At 36.4% G+C, this 18194-nt stretch overlaps 1 protein-coding gene across 2 annotated transcripts in view; it reads right to left on the reverse strand.

Annotated features, from left to right (window-relative positions):
* Window positions 1-3565: 3565 nt before the first annotated feature.
* TFPI (tissue factor pathway inhibitor) overlaps window positions 3566-18194 on the reverse strand; it is an 85446-nt gene continuing 70817 nt past the window's right edge. For both annotated transcript variants that reach the window (XM_043488132.1, XM_043488131.1), the window contains 2 exons: window positions 6728-6907; window positions 3566-5847 (listed from right to left, as the gene is read on the reverse strand). In XM_043488132.1, coding sequence (XP_043344067.1) covers window positions 5732-5847; window positions 6728-6907 — 296 coding nt within the window. In that variant the 3' untranslated portion in view covers window positions 3566-5731. The remainder of the gene's footprint in view (window positions 5848-6727; window positions 6908-18194) is intronic.

The following is an 18194-nucleotide window of genomic DNA, read 5'->3' on the forward strand; positions in this document are numbered from 1 at the left end:
TTACTCCTGTTACACCTGGAGTAACAGGCAAATTTGGCCTTGGAGTACGGAATGAAGGAGGGCAAATGCCAACAGAGTTTTGCCAAGAGAACACACTGGTCATAGCAAACACCCTCTTCCAACAACACAGGAGAAGACTCTACACATGGAAATCACCAAATGGTCAACACTGAAATCAGATTGATTATATTCTTTGCAGCCAAAGATGGAGAAGCTCTATACAGTCAGCAAAAACAAGACTGGGAGCAGACTGTGGCTCAGATCATGAACTCCTTATTGCCAAATTCAGACTTAAACTGAAGAAAGTGGGGAAAACCACTAGACCATTCAGGTATGACCTAAATCAAATCCCTTATGACTATACAGTGGAAGTGAGAAATAGATTTAAGGGACTAGATCTGATAGACAGAGTGCCTGATGAACTATGAACAGAGGTTCATGACATTGTACAGGAGACAGGGATCAAGACCATCCCCATGGAAAAGAAATGCAAAAAGGCAAAATGGTTGTCTGAGGCGGCCTTACAAATAGCTGTGAGAAGAAGAGAAGTGAAAAGCAAAGGAGAAAAGGAAACATATTCCCATTTGAATGCAGAGTTCCAAAGAATAGCAAGGAGAGATAAGAAAGCCTTCCACAGCGAGCAATGCAAAGAAATAGAGGAAAACAATAGAATGGGAAAGACTAGAGATCTCTTCAAGAAAATTAAAGATACCAAGGGAACAATTCATGCAAAGATGGCTTCAATAAAGGACAAAAATAGTATGGACCTAACAGAAGCAGAAGATATTAAGAAAAGTTGGCAAGAATACACAGAGGAACTGTACAAAAAAGATCTTCACGACCCAGATAATCACAATGGTGTGATCACTCACCTAGAGCCAGACATCCTGGAATGTGAAGTTAAGTGGGCCTTAGAAAGCATCACTACAAACAAAGCTAGTGAAGGTGATGGAATTCCTGTTGAACTATTTCAAATCCTGAAAGATGATGCTGTGAAGGTGCTACACTCAATATGCCAGCAAATTTGGAAAACTCAACAGTGACCACAGGACTGGAATAGGTCAGTTTTCATTCTGATCCCAAAGTAAGGCAATCCCAAGAATGCTCAAACTACCGCACAATTGCACTCATCTCACCAGCTAGTAAAGTAATGCTCAAAGTTCTCCAAGCCAGGCTTCATCAATATGTGATCCGTGAACTTCCAGATGTTTAAGCTGGTATTAGGAAAGGCTGAGGAACCAGAGATCAAATTGCCAACATCTTCTGGATCATTGAAAAGGCAAGAGAGTTCCAGAAAAACATCTATTTTTGCTTTATTGACTATGCCAAAGCCTTTCACTGTGTGGATCACAATAAACTGTGGAAAATTCTGAGAGATCAGAATACCAGACCACCTGACCTGCCTTTTGAGAAACCTGTATGCAGGTCAGCAAGCAACAGTTAGAACTGGACCTGGAACAACAGACTGGTTCCAAATAGGAAAAGGAGTACCTCAAGGCTGTATGTTGTTACCCTGCTTATTTAACTTATATGCAGAGTACCTCATGAGAAATGCTGGGCTGGAAGAAGCACAAGCTGGAATCAAGATTGCTGGGAGAAATATCAATAACCTCAGATATGCAGATGACATCACCCTTATGGCAGAAAGTGAAGAGGAACTAAAAAGACTCTTGTTGAAAGTGAAAGAGGAGAGTGAAAAATTTGGCTTGAAGCTCAACACTCAGAAAACTAAGATCATGGCATCTGGTCCCATCACCTCATGGGAAATAGATGGGGAGACAGTGGAAACTGTCAGAATTTTTTGGGGGGCGGCTCCAAAATCACTGCAGATGGTGACTGCAGCCATGAAATTAAAAGATACTTACTCCTTGGAAGGAAAGTTATGACCAACCTAGAGAGGATATTAGAAAGCAGAGACATTACTTTGTCAACAAAGGTCCATCTAGTCAAGGCTCTGGTTTTTCCATTGGTCATGTATGCATGTGAGAGTTGGACTGTGAAGAAAGCTGAGCACTGAAAAATTGATGCTTTTGAACTATGGTGTTGGAAAAGACTCTTGAGAGTCCCTTGGACTGCAAGGAGATCCAAGCAGTCCATCCTAGAAAAGATCAGTCCTGGGTGTTCATTGGAAGGACTGATGCTGAAGCTGAAACTCCAGTACTTTGGCCACCTCGTGCATAGAGTTGACTCATTGGAAAAGACCCTGATGCTGGGAAGGATTGGGGGTAGGGGAAGGGGATGACAGAGGATGAGATGGCTGGATGGCATCACCAACTCAATGGGCATGAGTTTGAGTAAACTCCGGGAGTTGGTGATGGACAGGGAGGCCTGGCGTGCTGGGATTCATGGGGTCACAAGGAGTCAGACACGACTGAGCGACTGAAATGAACTGAACTGAACTGATCCAATGTGTTTCTGCAAGTATTTACTCCTAGGCTGTAGCTTGTCTTCTAAGCTCTTGATAATGCCTTTCGTAGAGCAGAATCTTTTAATTTTAATGAAGTCTAGCTTATTAATTTTTCTTTCATTGGTCAGTCCTGAGGCCAGGATTTTAATTCAATTCTTTGATGTAAGAGAGCTCAAACTTTTCTAGAAAACTTTACTCTGAGCTTAAAGGGACCTAAATTCTGGAAGTCATCTTGAAATCTTTGAGGCTAGAAAATAAAAGCAAAAAAAAAAAAACAATGTTGGGCAGCAGAATTAGAGGTGAAGAGAGACTGAGTTTTGATAACAATATGAGGTCCTGAATCCATCAATATTGAAGTCAAATACCTTTGACTTTTTCAATTTTGTGACAAAAAAATCCATGTTTTGTTTCTGACTGTGAGTCAGAATTTTTCTCATTTTTAAGTAAAGTGATGAGAAGACCATATTCATTGTCCTAACTTATTGTTACATTATACAATTAAATGTCTGTACATTTCTCTTTCTTTGGTAAGATGAATTATTATGTATTTTTAAAGTGGTATGAATACTGCTTCTTTAAAAGTGGTGTTCTAGCCAAGACTTCAGCTATGCAATTAGAGTAGTTCAGAGATTGGTAAGGTTCAGGGCTGATAAGAATCAAGGTTTCCTAAGCATAGGAGACTGCAGGGAAATCAATTAAGATGTGTTTTTGCTCAAGTTCTTGAGAAAGAAGGTGAAAAAATCAGAAAGTCCCTTAAATAGTTGGTTATTTTAATGTCATTTTCTTTCCTCTAGTATGAAAACTGGACAGGCTAGTCAGGATTGGAAGTCATTTATATAATGTGTTGTCATATAATATATATTTGAATGTATTATATTTATACAATTAGATGATTGGTAGATATGGAATAGAGTTAATGTAGAATATATAGATTGTAAGGAATAATATACTGATTTCTTTGCTAAGAAACCATAATACATGAATGTCCATTTATAACTGAAAGGATTATTAACAAATCCCAATTAAAAAGTAGAGTGGAGCTTGTGGAATGATTTTTTTCTTTGTCTTAGAACTCTTTACCTTTGCAATAACTGAGAATCACTAATTTTTATTTTTTTTAAGTCTAACATAAGTATAACAGTCACACTTTATTATTTAGGATAATATATTTTATTTCTCATACTGTAAAAAATAAAAAATGGTTTATCAATTTTCAGCATAGCCTGTTGATTTTGAACAGAATAAACAAAATTTGTAAATAAGCATCAGATGCTTTATAATGTAATTCTATATAAAATTCACAGTTAGATGCATCTGGTTATGCAAAATATGGGAAGACTAAACCCCCAGAGACTCTCTTATTTAAAAACACAGTAAACATAGTCACAAGCATTAAACATTGCAAACCATCTCTCAGTGTATGTCTTTTGACTAAGTAATGAGGTTATGAATAGTTGTTGGGGAAGTCACCAATATGCTGTTTATATGTCCTTGGTGGCAACTTGCCACTTGACCAAGAAGACTTTACCATTTATTTAAAGCTGTTGCTATCCATGTATAAAAGACAACATACATATTTCACAAGAGATTTTGATTTCACAAAGTTTCAAATTCCATAGAAGACTCAATTTAAGGCAGTTATTTATGTGCTTATGTGAATATTTGAAAACAAGATATAAAAATTTTCTTAAGTGAAAAAATTGACATTATTTTATAATGATACAATTTTTATGACCCAGGATGTATGTTAGGATTTTTCATATTATGCCTCAAAAGACAGTGATTTTATAGTTCACATCAGCTTGCCTCTGATTTCACATGAATGATCTGGAAGGGATCACATTTTAAAAATATGAAATCATCATGAATAAACTAAGTAATGAGATATACTTTCAGTGATATATGAGTACCATTTTAACTAAACTGAAATAGTCATGAAAGAGTAGTATAGGTAAGTACAAATACATACATATATCAAAATTAAATTGAGGGGATAGGGTGAAGTTAAGTACCAATTCATGAGTCACTGGTGGATTCTGAGTAGTGGAGAAACACATGAGTTAATTCTTAAGAATTAAATCAGTAATGATGTGAAGAATGAAGTAGAGGTAAAAAGCCTGGGAGTTAGATGAACTTTATGACAAAACAATCAATAGTGTTTAGAGACTGATTATAAGTTGTATATGAGGGAAAATAAGAAATCAAAATTGGGATCAAACTTTCAAGCCTGAGGAACAGACAGAATTTATTTACTATTACTAGAGAGAAGTCACTAAGCTAAACTAAATGGACAAAGTGGTTAGTTGTTTCTAGATGACAAGTTCAAATTTAAATGTGAAATTTGAAGTGAACACTGTAGAATCTAAAGTATCTAGAAGCTCTTGAGATCTCAAACGGTACATGACTCAGCAGAGAAGGAAAAGTATGGATCTGGATAAACTGAATTAACTCCAGAGAAATGTTAAAAGCTTGAGAGTGAATAACACACATTTTTCTAGGAGACTTTCCCTTGCTGATAATTTTGCCTTCCTTTTTTACAGAAATAGTATGATATTTTTTTAAATCATGAATTACTGGTTGCATTGTGTGCAAAGCCTAATTATACATGAATAGGTTTCGGGAGGTTTATATATTCTTGCCATTCTGGGGAAGAGAAAATTTTGTCAAACAATAAAATTAGAAAGTAAATAAATAATTTCCTTCAGATTGCCATTAAAAGCTTCTCTTTTCCACCAGAACTTTTCTTATCATGACCTGTATTTAACACACAACTATTCAACCGTCTTTACTGACAAGATGGGCCAGTTCAGTTTCAGTTCACTCGCTCAGTCGTGTCCGACTCTTTGCGACCCCATGAATCCCATGACACAGAGTTGACTCTTTTTGTTCAGATGATTTGGCTTAAGATTGTTTGAAGTGCTGGTTAATGTAAAAGGAGCAGAAGTATGTCTAGGGAGTAAATCATGTGATAGAATTCTGTTGTTACCAGCTCTTTCCAAATGTAATATTGAGTGATCTTATCAGAAAAAGATGCTTGCCACCATTTTAGATGTGAAACCCCAAACCACTTGATCTTTAATAGTTATATTTGTTAATCTGAATGTAGGCTATAAATAATATAATTGTATATGTGATAAAAACAAGTGATGACATATTCTCAAATAGATAACCACCAGATGGTAAAACAGACTGACTCGATGGGGCCAGCAGTATGATAAATTGTACTTAAATGGCAGATAGTTAGAAAGGAATCAAGAGAATAATAAATTCATAGTAGACAGTTAATAAGTTATAGCCACAGAATAAGCAATTTGATTAGATTGTTTACAATAAACAAATCTTTTTCACAATAATTTCTTCTTTTACTATTTTCAATGGCTGCTTCTTTCTTTTTCTTTTGGTTTTAATTAATCCTTCTTTTGATATTCTTTGGATGAAACCTAGAAAAGGAAGATAAATAAATTTATACATAATAAAGTAACATAACAAAATGTAATCTAAAATTTTTCAAATTATCTTTCAATGTTTAAAATCAAAAAATTGTAATTGGTTTAGCAGTCATTTGTCTGTTTCTTTGTGTAAACATCCTCTTTCTAAGGATGTCAGTTTGCATAAGTGGGTAAACATTATTGATTTTTATTATTTATCTTCGGTTAGAAATTAATGCTTATTTTATTAAAGTGAACATGTGGCTGTATATGGTTAGTGGAGTTATAGATGATTTTTATTTACATACTAACACTCTATAAATGGGCTTCCCAAGTGACGTTAATAATAAAGAGTCCACCTGCCAATGAAGGAGACTTAAGAGAGTTGATTTGATCCCTGCGTTGTAGAGATCCCCTGGAGGAGGGCATAGCAACCCACTCCAATATTCTTGTCTGGAAAATCCCATAGACAGAGGAGCTTGGTGGCTACTGTCCATGGGGTCGTGAAGAGTTGGACATGACTAGAGTGATTTAGCACGCACACACTCTATAAATATGGATCATCTTCATTTTCAGAAGAAAATAAATACATTAAATTTCTATGCATATTTTGGTATAATCCTTTAAAATGAAAACTTAGTATATAAATATTAAAAAGTAAAATGTTTTGCTTAAATTTTTTGGGGGGAGGAAGATACATTGAAAGGAACTGCAGCTAACGTATCTGGCAGTGTTATCAAAATGTAGTTGAGAAGACACAGTTAAATCAAAATACTGTTTCTTATCATAAATATAACTAATTTCATACTTTCACAGATTAAAATTCATTCATGATTTCAATACAATTACTATCTTAAACAGTAGTGAATTAATGGGAGAATGCCCTCTATACCTCTTTTACAAGCCCTAAGACATGCTTTTTTAGAGATAAAATTGTTCTCATTCCCTCCACATCCACTGTAGTTAAATGGGCGGCATTTCCCAATGACTGAATTGTAGTAGAATCTGGTCACGTTGGCTTGACACAGTCCCCTGTCTGCTGGGGTCAGACACCAGGAGGGGCCATAATACTCTAAAAAGATCAAGAAAACATAGTAAGTCATATATAATAGTTAGTCTGAAACTTTCATATTTATTGTTTGTAGATTAGTCTTATTAGGCATGTTTATGTGAAACAGTAATCTAAATAAATAACATAAAGTTCATATATTTCAATTCCAGGAAAATGCTTAGCCAGTCTCCAAGTGTGCACTATACTGAGAACTTTCTCCTTTAAATATGAAAGTAGGTATATCTGTTAAAGGAAAGTGCCAGGACTACTCTTCATATGACAAAACTAGTTTTACATAGTATAAACAACCACTATTCAACAATTTAATTTATGAAAATTTATTAACCATATCCATTAAAAAATTATCATTGCTTATATATCATGTGTTCATGAGTTTTCGACTTCATAAATAAAGTCCTGATGAGCAAAAACTTTACTCACTGTATGAGACAAAGAGAAGCTAAGAAAAGAGGTCTTCCCTGACCAAAGTTCTCAATGACATAACATATGACAATTTAAAGCACAGGGATTCAGGTATAGCAAATTCTAACCTGAAGCTTTGGAAAGTGAACCCAGATGATTTGGCTTAGTAATAAGTTTTTTATGTGTGTGAATTAAACCAGCAGTTCTAGATGAGTTAGATATTTTTGCAAAGGAAGGAATACTGCTAAAGTCAGGTAAGATCATACATTTACAGGTTTAAACCAGACAGATGGGCTGGTCTGTCAATGGGACCAATCGCTTTCAAAAGTAGAAAAAAAAAAAATACAACTAGAGTAATGAAAGGATCGCTCATTTCCTTACGACAAAGCTTAAAAATGGTTTCAGCCTGATGATAGTTTTCAGCTCCTTCTGAAATTCCTGTCAGTGGGGGGAAGCTAGTAGTCTTTTTAGCTGTAGACCTAAACTGCTTGATATTATTAGTAAACCAAAATTTCAGATAATTTGGTGGAAGGCCAGGAATCAATATAGCAAGACATGGTACAGGAAATGCAGATGAAGAGGATATGCTGAATGTACAATATTGGCAGAAAATAGAACTTAGAGGAATTCAGTAGCAATGAAGGCAAATGGTTTGTACAAAAAGCAAGAACTGGTTTGATGGTACCCAGGTGAAGAGACTAGAAAATAAATAAAACAACTTGAGGAAAAAGTAAAAAAAATCTTAAATTGATAAACAAAATTTTATAACCTCTTACCTTCTAGATATTTAAATAAAGATTAGAGTATCTAGATATAATGTCTCATGTAAAAGAGAAATTCTTGAAAATATAAGAGAAGCATTGAAAATATTACAGGAAGAACTTATGATAAACACTTTAGAAAGGTGACATTTTATGTCAAAATCTAAGAACTGAAATCACATTAAAATTGTTTTACTTAATCTTTAAGTAGGTGTATAGACACTGGTTTAAAAGAAACTCCTAGGATTTCATAAAAAAACTTAACTAGAAATCATGTAGTCTAATTTATGTTTTGCCTCACTCCATTTAGAGATCATAGAGCATTATTACCGCCTTCTTAAAACAAAATTAAAATGTACTTGGTGAGAATGTGTGCTTAATTTTCTGAAAATGTTGAGGTCTTTTTTCTCCAAAAATGGTTAATGTAAGAGGAATTTTGCAACAACCTAGGAGAGATATGCTGTAATTGAGTCCAACGTTGTGAAAGCTTTTCCAATAGGTAAATGGTGGATTCTCATCAGTCCATAGCCAAGAATACAACATAGTTATCCATTGCCATTGCTTCTACTTCCATGGCCTTCTAACTTCCATGGCCTTCTAAAATCATCACCCATCCTCAGAAACAAATGAAATACCCCACAAGCAATTAGTCTGATTTGAGAAACAGAGAAAACAGAAGAAATTGCTATTCTTGAATATTATTCTCAAAAAGTACCCACAGATGCCTCATAGTAGATGTGTAAGTATCATGGTATGATTTATACATCTATTTCACTTTAGCATTTTGTGCACAAAATATACTAGCCCACAATAAGTTGAAAATAATAATATATACATATATTATAGATATCCTTGTGTATACTTCTTTACAAATGTTATTTATTATGTCTTAATAGCAGTGCTCTAAAGCTCCTTATTCCAGGACAGACAGAAATTTCTGATTACAGGGAACAAATCATCTCTTTTTACCTAACACACAACTTAAAGTAAAACTGGCCCCATAAAAAAATCAGTGTTATTTCAAAGTGAGGACAAATTGGCATAGTATATCTGGGGCTATAGTTCCTAGATTAAAGGTAACAAGCAATATGCCTCTGCTGTCATAGACTAGGAGCCTGGAACATCACTTGAAAGCTAGAACCAAAACAGTCTCTCCACTGGGATCCGAAACCATGGGGCATCTATGGCCATGCCACCCTGAACATGCCTGGTCTCATCTGAAACCATGGAGCATATACCACAGTTTTGGTGGAGAGACGTACTTCTCTGTCTTCCTTAGGTCACCCAGTCTTCCAACCATTTGCCACTGACCAAACTACTCAGAAACCAAGGGAAAGAGCAAGAAGAATGCAGGGGATAAGTTTGAAAGCAAACAGACAGTTGACAGTACAGATTCATCTAAGAGTTTCACTACCTGCTGAACTGCCCCAAGCATCAGATTACCTCTGCCTGAAACTGTGACTTCCGAACCAGAGGGTGTGTGGAATGCTGCTTCTGACAGTCTGGGATCTGCTGTGCAGACTTAACTGTCTCTCTTACCACAGAGCAGCTCCCACTCAGAAAGTATTTCTCCATGACTGATCTGACGACTATCTCATTTGTTTGTCCTATTTTAATCACTACCTAAACAGATCATCAGACACAACTCACATTTGACCCAGGTTAATATAGACAGATAATAACATTTTGATAGGGAATTAAAGCTGGACATTAATCACTAAGAAGGCTGTATCGGGTAAGCCAAAGATTTCTTTTTCTTTTTCTTTTGGGTTTTTGTATAACATTTTATGAAAAACCTCAAATGAACTTTTTGGCCAACTCAATATTTCAAATTTTAAAAAATGATGTTTTTAATACTGCAATAAATCACCATCAGTTGGGAAGTTTTTATAAGGACATTACTCTTCAGAAACATGAATTATACCCACTACGTAAACTATTTCTCCTAAAATCATTTAAGCTTGAGGCAGTTAAGACTATCATTGAATTGCTCTACTATAAAAAACAGAATTAAAATACTGAAGCAGATGGTTTCTCAAGGACATTATAGCTCCAGATTTATTGAGTCCTTGAGTATCATCTGGTTCAATCTCTAAAGGTGAGGAAATAGAACTTTTTTGCTCCCTTTCAGGAGATAAACTTGACTATTTTCAATTAACATATTTATTCTAGATAAACACCAGGCACTCACCTATTCAAAATCCAGACTTTGAAATCTACAATAAAGTAAAATATAAATGTTTTGAAGTAGTTGCACAATGTGATAGTTTGGTCTAGATTATAATTTCTGGAAATTTAAGATTGAATAAAAGACATTAACCTGACTTCTGCTCATTTCCAAAGGGAATTTAATAACCAAATGCACCGTCTTGACTTCACCATTGATAACAAGTTGAACAGCTTCCATTTAGAGGGTTTATGATAGATTTCAGAATTCAGAGTTGATTCATATTCTGCCAGGAATTGCAGTTGATATAGTATGACTGCTAAACTATAAAATGATATTCCAAAAGCCAGTTTTATATGTAAACTGGCTTATGTAATAGCTTTGAAATTTATACACTAAACCTTTAATTTTGAACTTACATTGACTCTTTGTATGGTGTCCCTGTTTCTGTACTATTTTCAATTCAGTTCAGTCACTAAGTCGTGTCCGACTCTTTGCGACCCCATGGACCGCAACACGCCAGGCCTCCCTGTCCATCACCAACTCCCAGAGTCCGCCCAAGCCCATGTCCATTGAGTCGGTGATACCACCCAACCATCTCATCCTCTATCGTCCCCTTCTCCTCCTGCCTTCAATCTTTCCCAGCATCAGGGTCTTTTCAAATGAGTCAACTCTTCACATCAGGTGGCCAAAATATTGGAGTTTCAGCTTCAACATCAGTCTTCCAATGCACACCAGGACTGATTTCCTTTAGGATGGACTGGTTGGATCTCCTTGCAGTCCAAGGGACTCTCAAGTCTTCTCCAACACCACAGTTCAAAAGTATGAATTCTTCAGTGCTCAGCTTTCTTTATAGTCCAACTCTCATATCCATACATTATTACTGGAAAAACCATAGCCTTGACTAGATGGACCTTTGTTGACAAAGTAATGTCTCTGCTTTCTAATATCCTCTCTAGGTTGGTCATAACTTTCCTTCCAAGGAGTAAGTGTCTTTTAATTTCATGGGTGCAATCAACATCTGCAGTGATTTTGGAGCCCCCCAAAATAAAGTCAGCCACGGTTTCCACTGTTTCCCCATCTGCTTGCATTGAAGTGATGGGACCAGATGCCATGATCTTAGTTTTCTGAATGTTGAGTTATAAGCCAACTTTCTCACTCTCCTCTTTCACTTTTGTCAAGAGGCTCTTTAGTTTTCTTCACTTTCTGCCATAAGGGTGGTGTCATCTGCATATATGAGGTTATTGATATTTCTCCTCGCAATCTTGATTCCAGCTTGTGCTTCTTCCAGCCCAGCGTGTCTCATGATGTACTTTGCATATAAGTTATATAAGCAGGGTGACAATATACAGCCTTGACGTACTCCTTTTCCTATTTGGAACCAGTCTGTTGTTCCATGTCTAGTTCTAACTGTTGCTTCCTGACCTGCATATAGGTTTCTCAAGAGGCAGGTCAGGTGGTCTGGTATTCTGATTTCTTTCAGAATTTTCCACAGTTTATTGTGATCCACACAGTCAAAGGCTTTGGCATAGTCAATAAAGCAGAAATAGATGTTTTTCTGGAACTCTCTTGCTTTTTCGAGATCCAGAAGATGTTGGCAATTTGATCTCTGGTTCCTCTGCCTTTTCTAAAACCAGCTTGAACATCTGGAAGTTCACAGATCACATATTGCTGAAGCCTGGCTTGGAGAACTTTGAGCATTATTTTACTAGCATGTGAGATGAGTGTAATAGTGCAGTAGCTTGAGCATTCTTTGGCATTGTCTTTCTTTGGGATTGGAATGAAAATTGATCTTTTCCAGTTGCCTGGCCCCTGCTGAGTTTTCCAAATTTGCTGGCATATTGAGTGCAGAACTTTCACAGCATCATCTTTTAGGATTGAAATAGCTCAACTGGAATTCCGTCACCTCCTCTAGCTTTGTTCGTAGTGATGCTTCCTAAGGCCCACTTGACTTCACATTCCAGAATATCTGGCTCTAGGTGAGTGATCAGACCATCGTGATTATCTGGGTTGTGAAGATCTCTTTTGTACAGTTCTTCTGTGTATTCTTGCCACTTCTTATCTTCTGCTTCTGTCAGGTCCATACCATTACTGTCCTTTATTGAGCCCATCTTCACATGAAATGTTCCCTTTGTATCTCTAATTTTCTTGATGAGATCTCTAGTCTTTCCTATTCTATTGTTTTCCTCTATTTCTTTGCACTGATCACTGAGGAAGGCGTTCTTATCTCTCCTTGCTATTCTTTGCAACTCTGCATCCAAATGGGTACATCTTTCTTTTTCTCCTTTGCTTTTCGCTTCTCTTCTTTTCACAGCTGTTTGTAAGGTCTCCTCAGACAGCCATTTTGCGTTTTTGCATTTCTTTTTCTTGGGGATGGTCTTGATTCCTGTCTCCTATACAATGTCACGAAACTCTGTCCATAGTTCATCAGGCACTCTATCAGATCTAGTCCCTTAAATCTATTTCTGACTTCCACAGTATAATCATAAAGGATTTGATTTAGGTCATGCCTGAATGGTCTAGTGGTTTCCCCACTTTCTTCAATTTAAGTCTGAATTTGACAATAAGGGTTCATAATCTGAGCCACAGTCAGCTCCTGGTCTTGTTTTTGCTGACTATATAAAGCTTCTCCATCTTTGGCTGCCAAGAACATAATCAATCTGATTTTGGTGTTGAACATCTGGTGATGTCCATGTGTACTATTTTACGTGCATATATTGAGGCTTCCATTTTACCAGCCAGCTTAGGTTTTAGGAACCACCTCATCACTTGTTGAAGAAATTTCTTTTTGTCTTCTGAAAGTTTTTCAGGGAACTGAATAACAAATCTTTCCTTTGAACAACAAATTCAGACAAACTAAGAATGGCCTTGAATGCTAATATATTTGATTTTATGATGTAGACATTAATAAATGACTGAACATATAAAAGGATAAAAGAGGTAATTATTAACAAATTCAACCAGGTATGTGTCAGCTGAATCCAGTAGGAGACATGAAAAAGAGTAGAATATAAGAGAACCCTAACTACAGAAGTTATAGCAGGAATGGCTAAAATTAAGCACCAGAGTGAATGTGGGTAGGGAGACAGAGAGAAGGCAAATTCTATTATTTCTAGATTAGTTGACTTAGAAGATGGAATGTTTTCTAACATATTTTGAAATATATTTATATTATAAAATATAGTCAATAGTTTCCAAATTTGTAATTTTGTAATCATGGCTGTAATCATGACTTCAGAAAATAGCTTCCCAGGTGACATAGTGTTAAAAGAATCTGTCTGCTTATGCAGGAGACTCAGCAGACACAGATTCAATCCCTGGGTTGGGAAGATCCCCTGGAGGAAAAATAGCCACCCACTCCAGTATTCTTGCCTGGAAAATTCCATGGACAGAGGAGCCGGCCAGGCTACAGCCATGGGGTCACAAAGAGTCTGACATGGCTGAGTAACTGAGCATCGTACTTCAGAAAATTCTCTGAATGAAGACAGAATTGTGAACTATGCCTGTGGATTAGCTAGCATCTAGGCAAACAAGTCCAAGATGTTAGAAGATAAAACCCAAGTTTTGAGAAGACAAAGTTTTAATTTTTCCGTTCTTCAGGGGAAGTACAACATCAAGACTTTGTCCTCCTTTAACCTTGTTCACTACTTTGGCCACCTCATGCGAAGAGTTGACTCGTTGGAAAAGACTCTGATGCTGGGAGTGACTGGGGGCAGGAGGAGAAGGGGATGACAGAGGATGAGATGGCTGGATGGCATCACCGACTCGATGGGCATGAGTTTGAGTAAACTCCGGGAGTTGGTGATGGACAGGGAGGCCTGGCATGCTGCGATTCATGGGGTCACAAAGAGTCGGACACGACTGAGCGACTGAACTGAACTGAACTGAACCTTGTTCAGGTCTCTGTCTGAGCATATAGTAGACACTGAAAACATCTACATATGCCCTTATTTCCCAGGCATGCCAATAAAGGACAAAACCACCTTCTGTTTACAATTATTAGACTCCCAGTCTGCATGACAAAGCCTCATATAGAAGGCACTCAGTATGTTGAACTGAACCAAAATTTAGAAGTATAACAAATCCGTACCTCAAGTCATAAGATTAAGTTTGGAACACAGGTTTGATATTCCTCTGATTAGAAATAAGACCCAAAGACATAAACCATATATTGGTATTTTAAAATTTAAAATTTTATTTTAAAGTTTACAAATACTTTATGTTATTTCAGGTAAGCATAGTATTAAGTATATTAAATGAAGAAACTTCAAATCAAGGTTACATACTTTAGTTGTATTAAAATTATTATAAAATGAAATGCAAATGTAATAAAAGGTATACAAATGATACCTCTGATTGTTTTATTTTTTTTCCCACTATAAACCTCTGTTGACACTGGATAATCACTGATATCATTATCATAAAAAACTTGAATATTAATACCTTTGAGTTATTTGTGCTAAATACTGAGTTAAATCATCACAGTATTTACCAAAAATTTTATGAGATATTACTCTTCATGTATAACAAATGAGGAACTTGAAGCTGAGAGTGGTATAATATTTTTCAAGGCCAGAGACAGAGTCTGCAAATAGCAGAGCTGGAATTTAAACCCACATATTTCTGCCCGTAAAGCCAATGCACTTAATGGCTATGATATATCATACAAAAACTCTAAAAACTAACTAGAAAATAAAAATAATTGAGCAAAGATATTTTAATTATTATCAGGTAAAATGAAAGTAGTCAAGTTCCCCTTTATATTTGAATCTCAAAGTCTGTCTTCTTTGAAACCCAGGTTCAGAGTATCTTAGATGCTTCTCACCCTCAGTTATATGAGTGGAGTTGGAATTTAATAAGTCTGAACAGAAGAAAGATACCTAACAAAACAGGTTTATCAAACAAGAAGGCTGAAAAGTTTTGGAAGTAACAGTCTGAGTCAAACAGCATACAGAAAGCTCAAATATTTGAAGGGCAAGAATTATTGAGTTGTGATGTTCAACCTGGGCAGATTCTAGAAATAGACCAAAGTTTTAGGGTTGTATGCCCTCTCTGACCATATCTGCAGTAGTCAGCCAGATTTATTTAATAGAATTAATAAGTGATAAACTAGAAAGCTCATTCTGCTGTGTCCCTAGGAAAGATAAAGTTGAGATTTCCCTACACCACACATGTTATATCAATGCTTTTCAAGTTCATTCATGTAAAGATTGTCCAGCATTCAAATAGAAAAAGGGCAGTAAAAGAATTACACACAACATAGAATAACACAAGATTTTCTAATCTGTTCTCTCATTCCTAACTTGTCCTATAGCAGTCCATACCAAAATCATGTTATAGAGATTTTTCTCTATTAGCAAAAAACATGTGCCATTAAATATACCAATTAGTATTATTAATTTATTAGTTTTATTATTTACTATCATTATCAATTTATTTGTTGTTTGTACTGTATTTATTTGTGAATGAAATTCCAGATGTTCAAGCTGGATTTAGAAAAGGCAGAGGAACCAGAGATCAAATTGCCAACATCCACTGGATCATCAAAAAAGCAAGAGAGTTCCAGAAAAACATCTACTCTTGCTTTATTGACTACACCAAAGGCTTTGACTGTGTGGATCACAACAAACTGTGGAAAATTCTTCAAGAGATGGGAATATCAGACCACCTAATCTGCCTCCTGAGACATCTGTATGCAGGTCAAGGAGCAACAGTTAGTTAGAACTAGACATGGAACAATAGACTGGTACCAAATCAGGAAAGAAGTACATCAAGGCTGTATACTGTCATCCTGTTTATTTAACTTATATCCAGAGTACATCATGAGAAGTGCTGGGCTGGAGGAAGCACAAGCTGGAATCAAGACTGCCAGGAGAAATATCAATAACCTCAGATACACAGATGACATCATCCTTATGGCAGAAAGTGAAGAAGAACTAAAGAGCCTCCTGATGAAAGTGAAAGAGGAGAGTGAAAAAAGTTGACTTAAAACTCAACATTCAGAGAACTAAGATCAAGGCATCTGGTCCCATTACTTCATGGCAAATGAATGGGCAAACAATGGAAACAGTGACAGCCTTTACCTTTTTGGGCTCCAAAATCACTGCAGATGGTGACTGCAGCCATGTAATTAAAAGACACTTGCTCCTTAGAATAAAAGTTATGACCAACCTAGACAGCATATTAAAAAGCAGAGACATTATTTTGCCAACAAAGGTCCATCTAGTCAAGGCTATGGTTTTTCCAGTAGTCATGTATGGATGTGAGAGTTGGACTATAAAGAAGCTGAGTGCTGAATAATTGATGTTTTTGAACTGTGGTGTAGAGAAGACTCTTGAGAGTCCCTTGGACTGCAAGGAGTTCCAACCAGTCCATCCTAAAGGAGATCAGTCCTGAATATTCATTGAAAGGACTGATGCTGAAGCTGAAACTCCAATACTTTGGCCACTTGATGCAAAGAAATGACTCATTTGAAAAGACACTGATGCTGGGAAGGATTGGGGGCAGGAGGAGAAGGGGACAACAAAGGATGAGATGGTTGGATGGCATCACCAACATGATGGACATGAGCAAGCTCCGGGAGTTGGTGATGGACAGGGAGGCCTGGTGAGCTGCAGTCCATGGGCTCGCAAAGAGTCAGACATGACTGAGTGACTGAACTGAAGCTTGATTGAGAGTTATATAATGGTCACATGCCTGAGAAGTTTGTTCCTGCCATTTTACTTGTTCATATAAAATTAATATTCACAAAATGGGGGTCTGTGAATTTTCTCTTTTAAAGGCATCTGTAACACTTCTCTGGAGGAATCTTACAACAAAATCTTATGACAAAAAACCTAATCCTTGTTAAAACCAGAGATGGGCCAGGAAGAAAAGGATTAGCAAAAAGTAGTCAGTGGTCACCTAGGGTGACTGTGTTTGGATGGCAGCCATCTTGGCAGAGATGAAGCGCTACATTTTTGTTTATCACCAGCGCTCCTACCAGGAAGTAGAAGGTCTGATGGATACTTACCACAGGTTTTTATCTGTTTTTGTAAAGCCAGCTCAATGGCACCAGATTCATCAAGTAGACATGTTTAGATTATGAGGGAAGTTTCTGTGTCGTTTGGTCTGAGAACACCATATGAAAAATAAGATATTTCTTTGGGACTATGGATATGAGTTGTTGATTGGGGTTTTTGAGAGTTGTTGACAGTGTTTAGTGATTAACTGTGGTATACAGATAAGTGCATAACTCTTTACTGATGTGGATTATTTTCTTTCCAAAAAGTGTCTATGGTTGTAATATTTTTCTTTATATAATCATATTTTCAACAGGAGGCCAAATAGGTGACAAAATTATCTTTCAAATATTAAATTGACTATATCAGTAATGATGTTTGGTGTCAAGCAGGCAATTTGTGAGTGTAATACCTCTTCCAGAAGGCTAATGAGAACTAAAAAATTTTAAAAGATCTGTGTGTGTATGTGTTTCTTTTCTACCCATTTTTCCCCACAAATATATATATGGAATCTGGCACTATGTCATACAGTGAATACAGTCAGAAAAGAGACAGAGTTCCAGGTACCAAATGGCCTTCAGAATACCATCCAGTCACTCTCCCTTGACTGAAGGCTGCCAGGAAGCAACATGGGACTAGGTCAGGTATAGAGACGTTCCTTTTCTCAGTCAGACAACAAGTATCAGACTGGGTTGGCAATAGTCTTTTGAAATATATTCAGAGTTTTTTTTTTCCAAAATATCATATAACTGGGGTAGTCCCAAGACAGCTATTTACAGTTGATATACAGCTATGAGAAGCAGGATAACTCACCTTTTTCATGAATGAGTCAGGTCTACTCAAAAGATTCAGAACCAATATGAATACTTGAAAACAGTTTTTCTTTGCTACTTAGACATTTACCAAAGAGATATATGGAAAGGAATGTATTAACTCTAACTATATAAATATCCAAA

Source organism: Cervus canadensis, chromosome 15, assembly GCF_019320065.1.
Source record: "Cervus canadensis isolate Bull #8, Minnesota chromosome 15, ASM1932006v1, whole genome shotgun sequence".
Classification (NCBI taxonomy): Eukaryota; Metazoa; Chordata; class Mammalia; order Artiodactyla; family Cervidae; genus Cervus; species Cervus canadensis.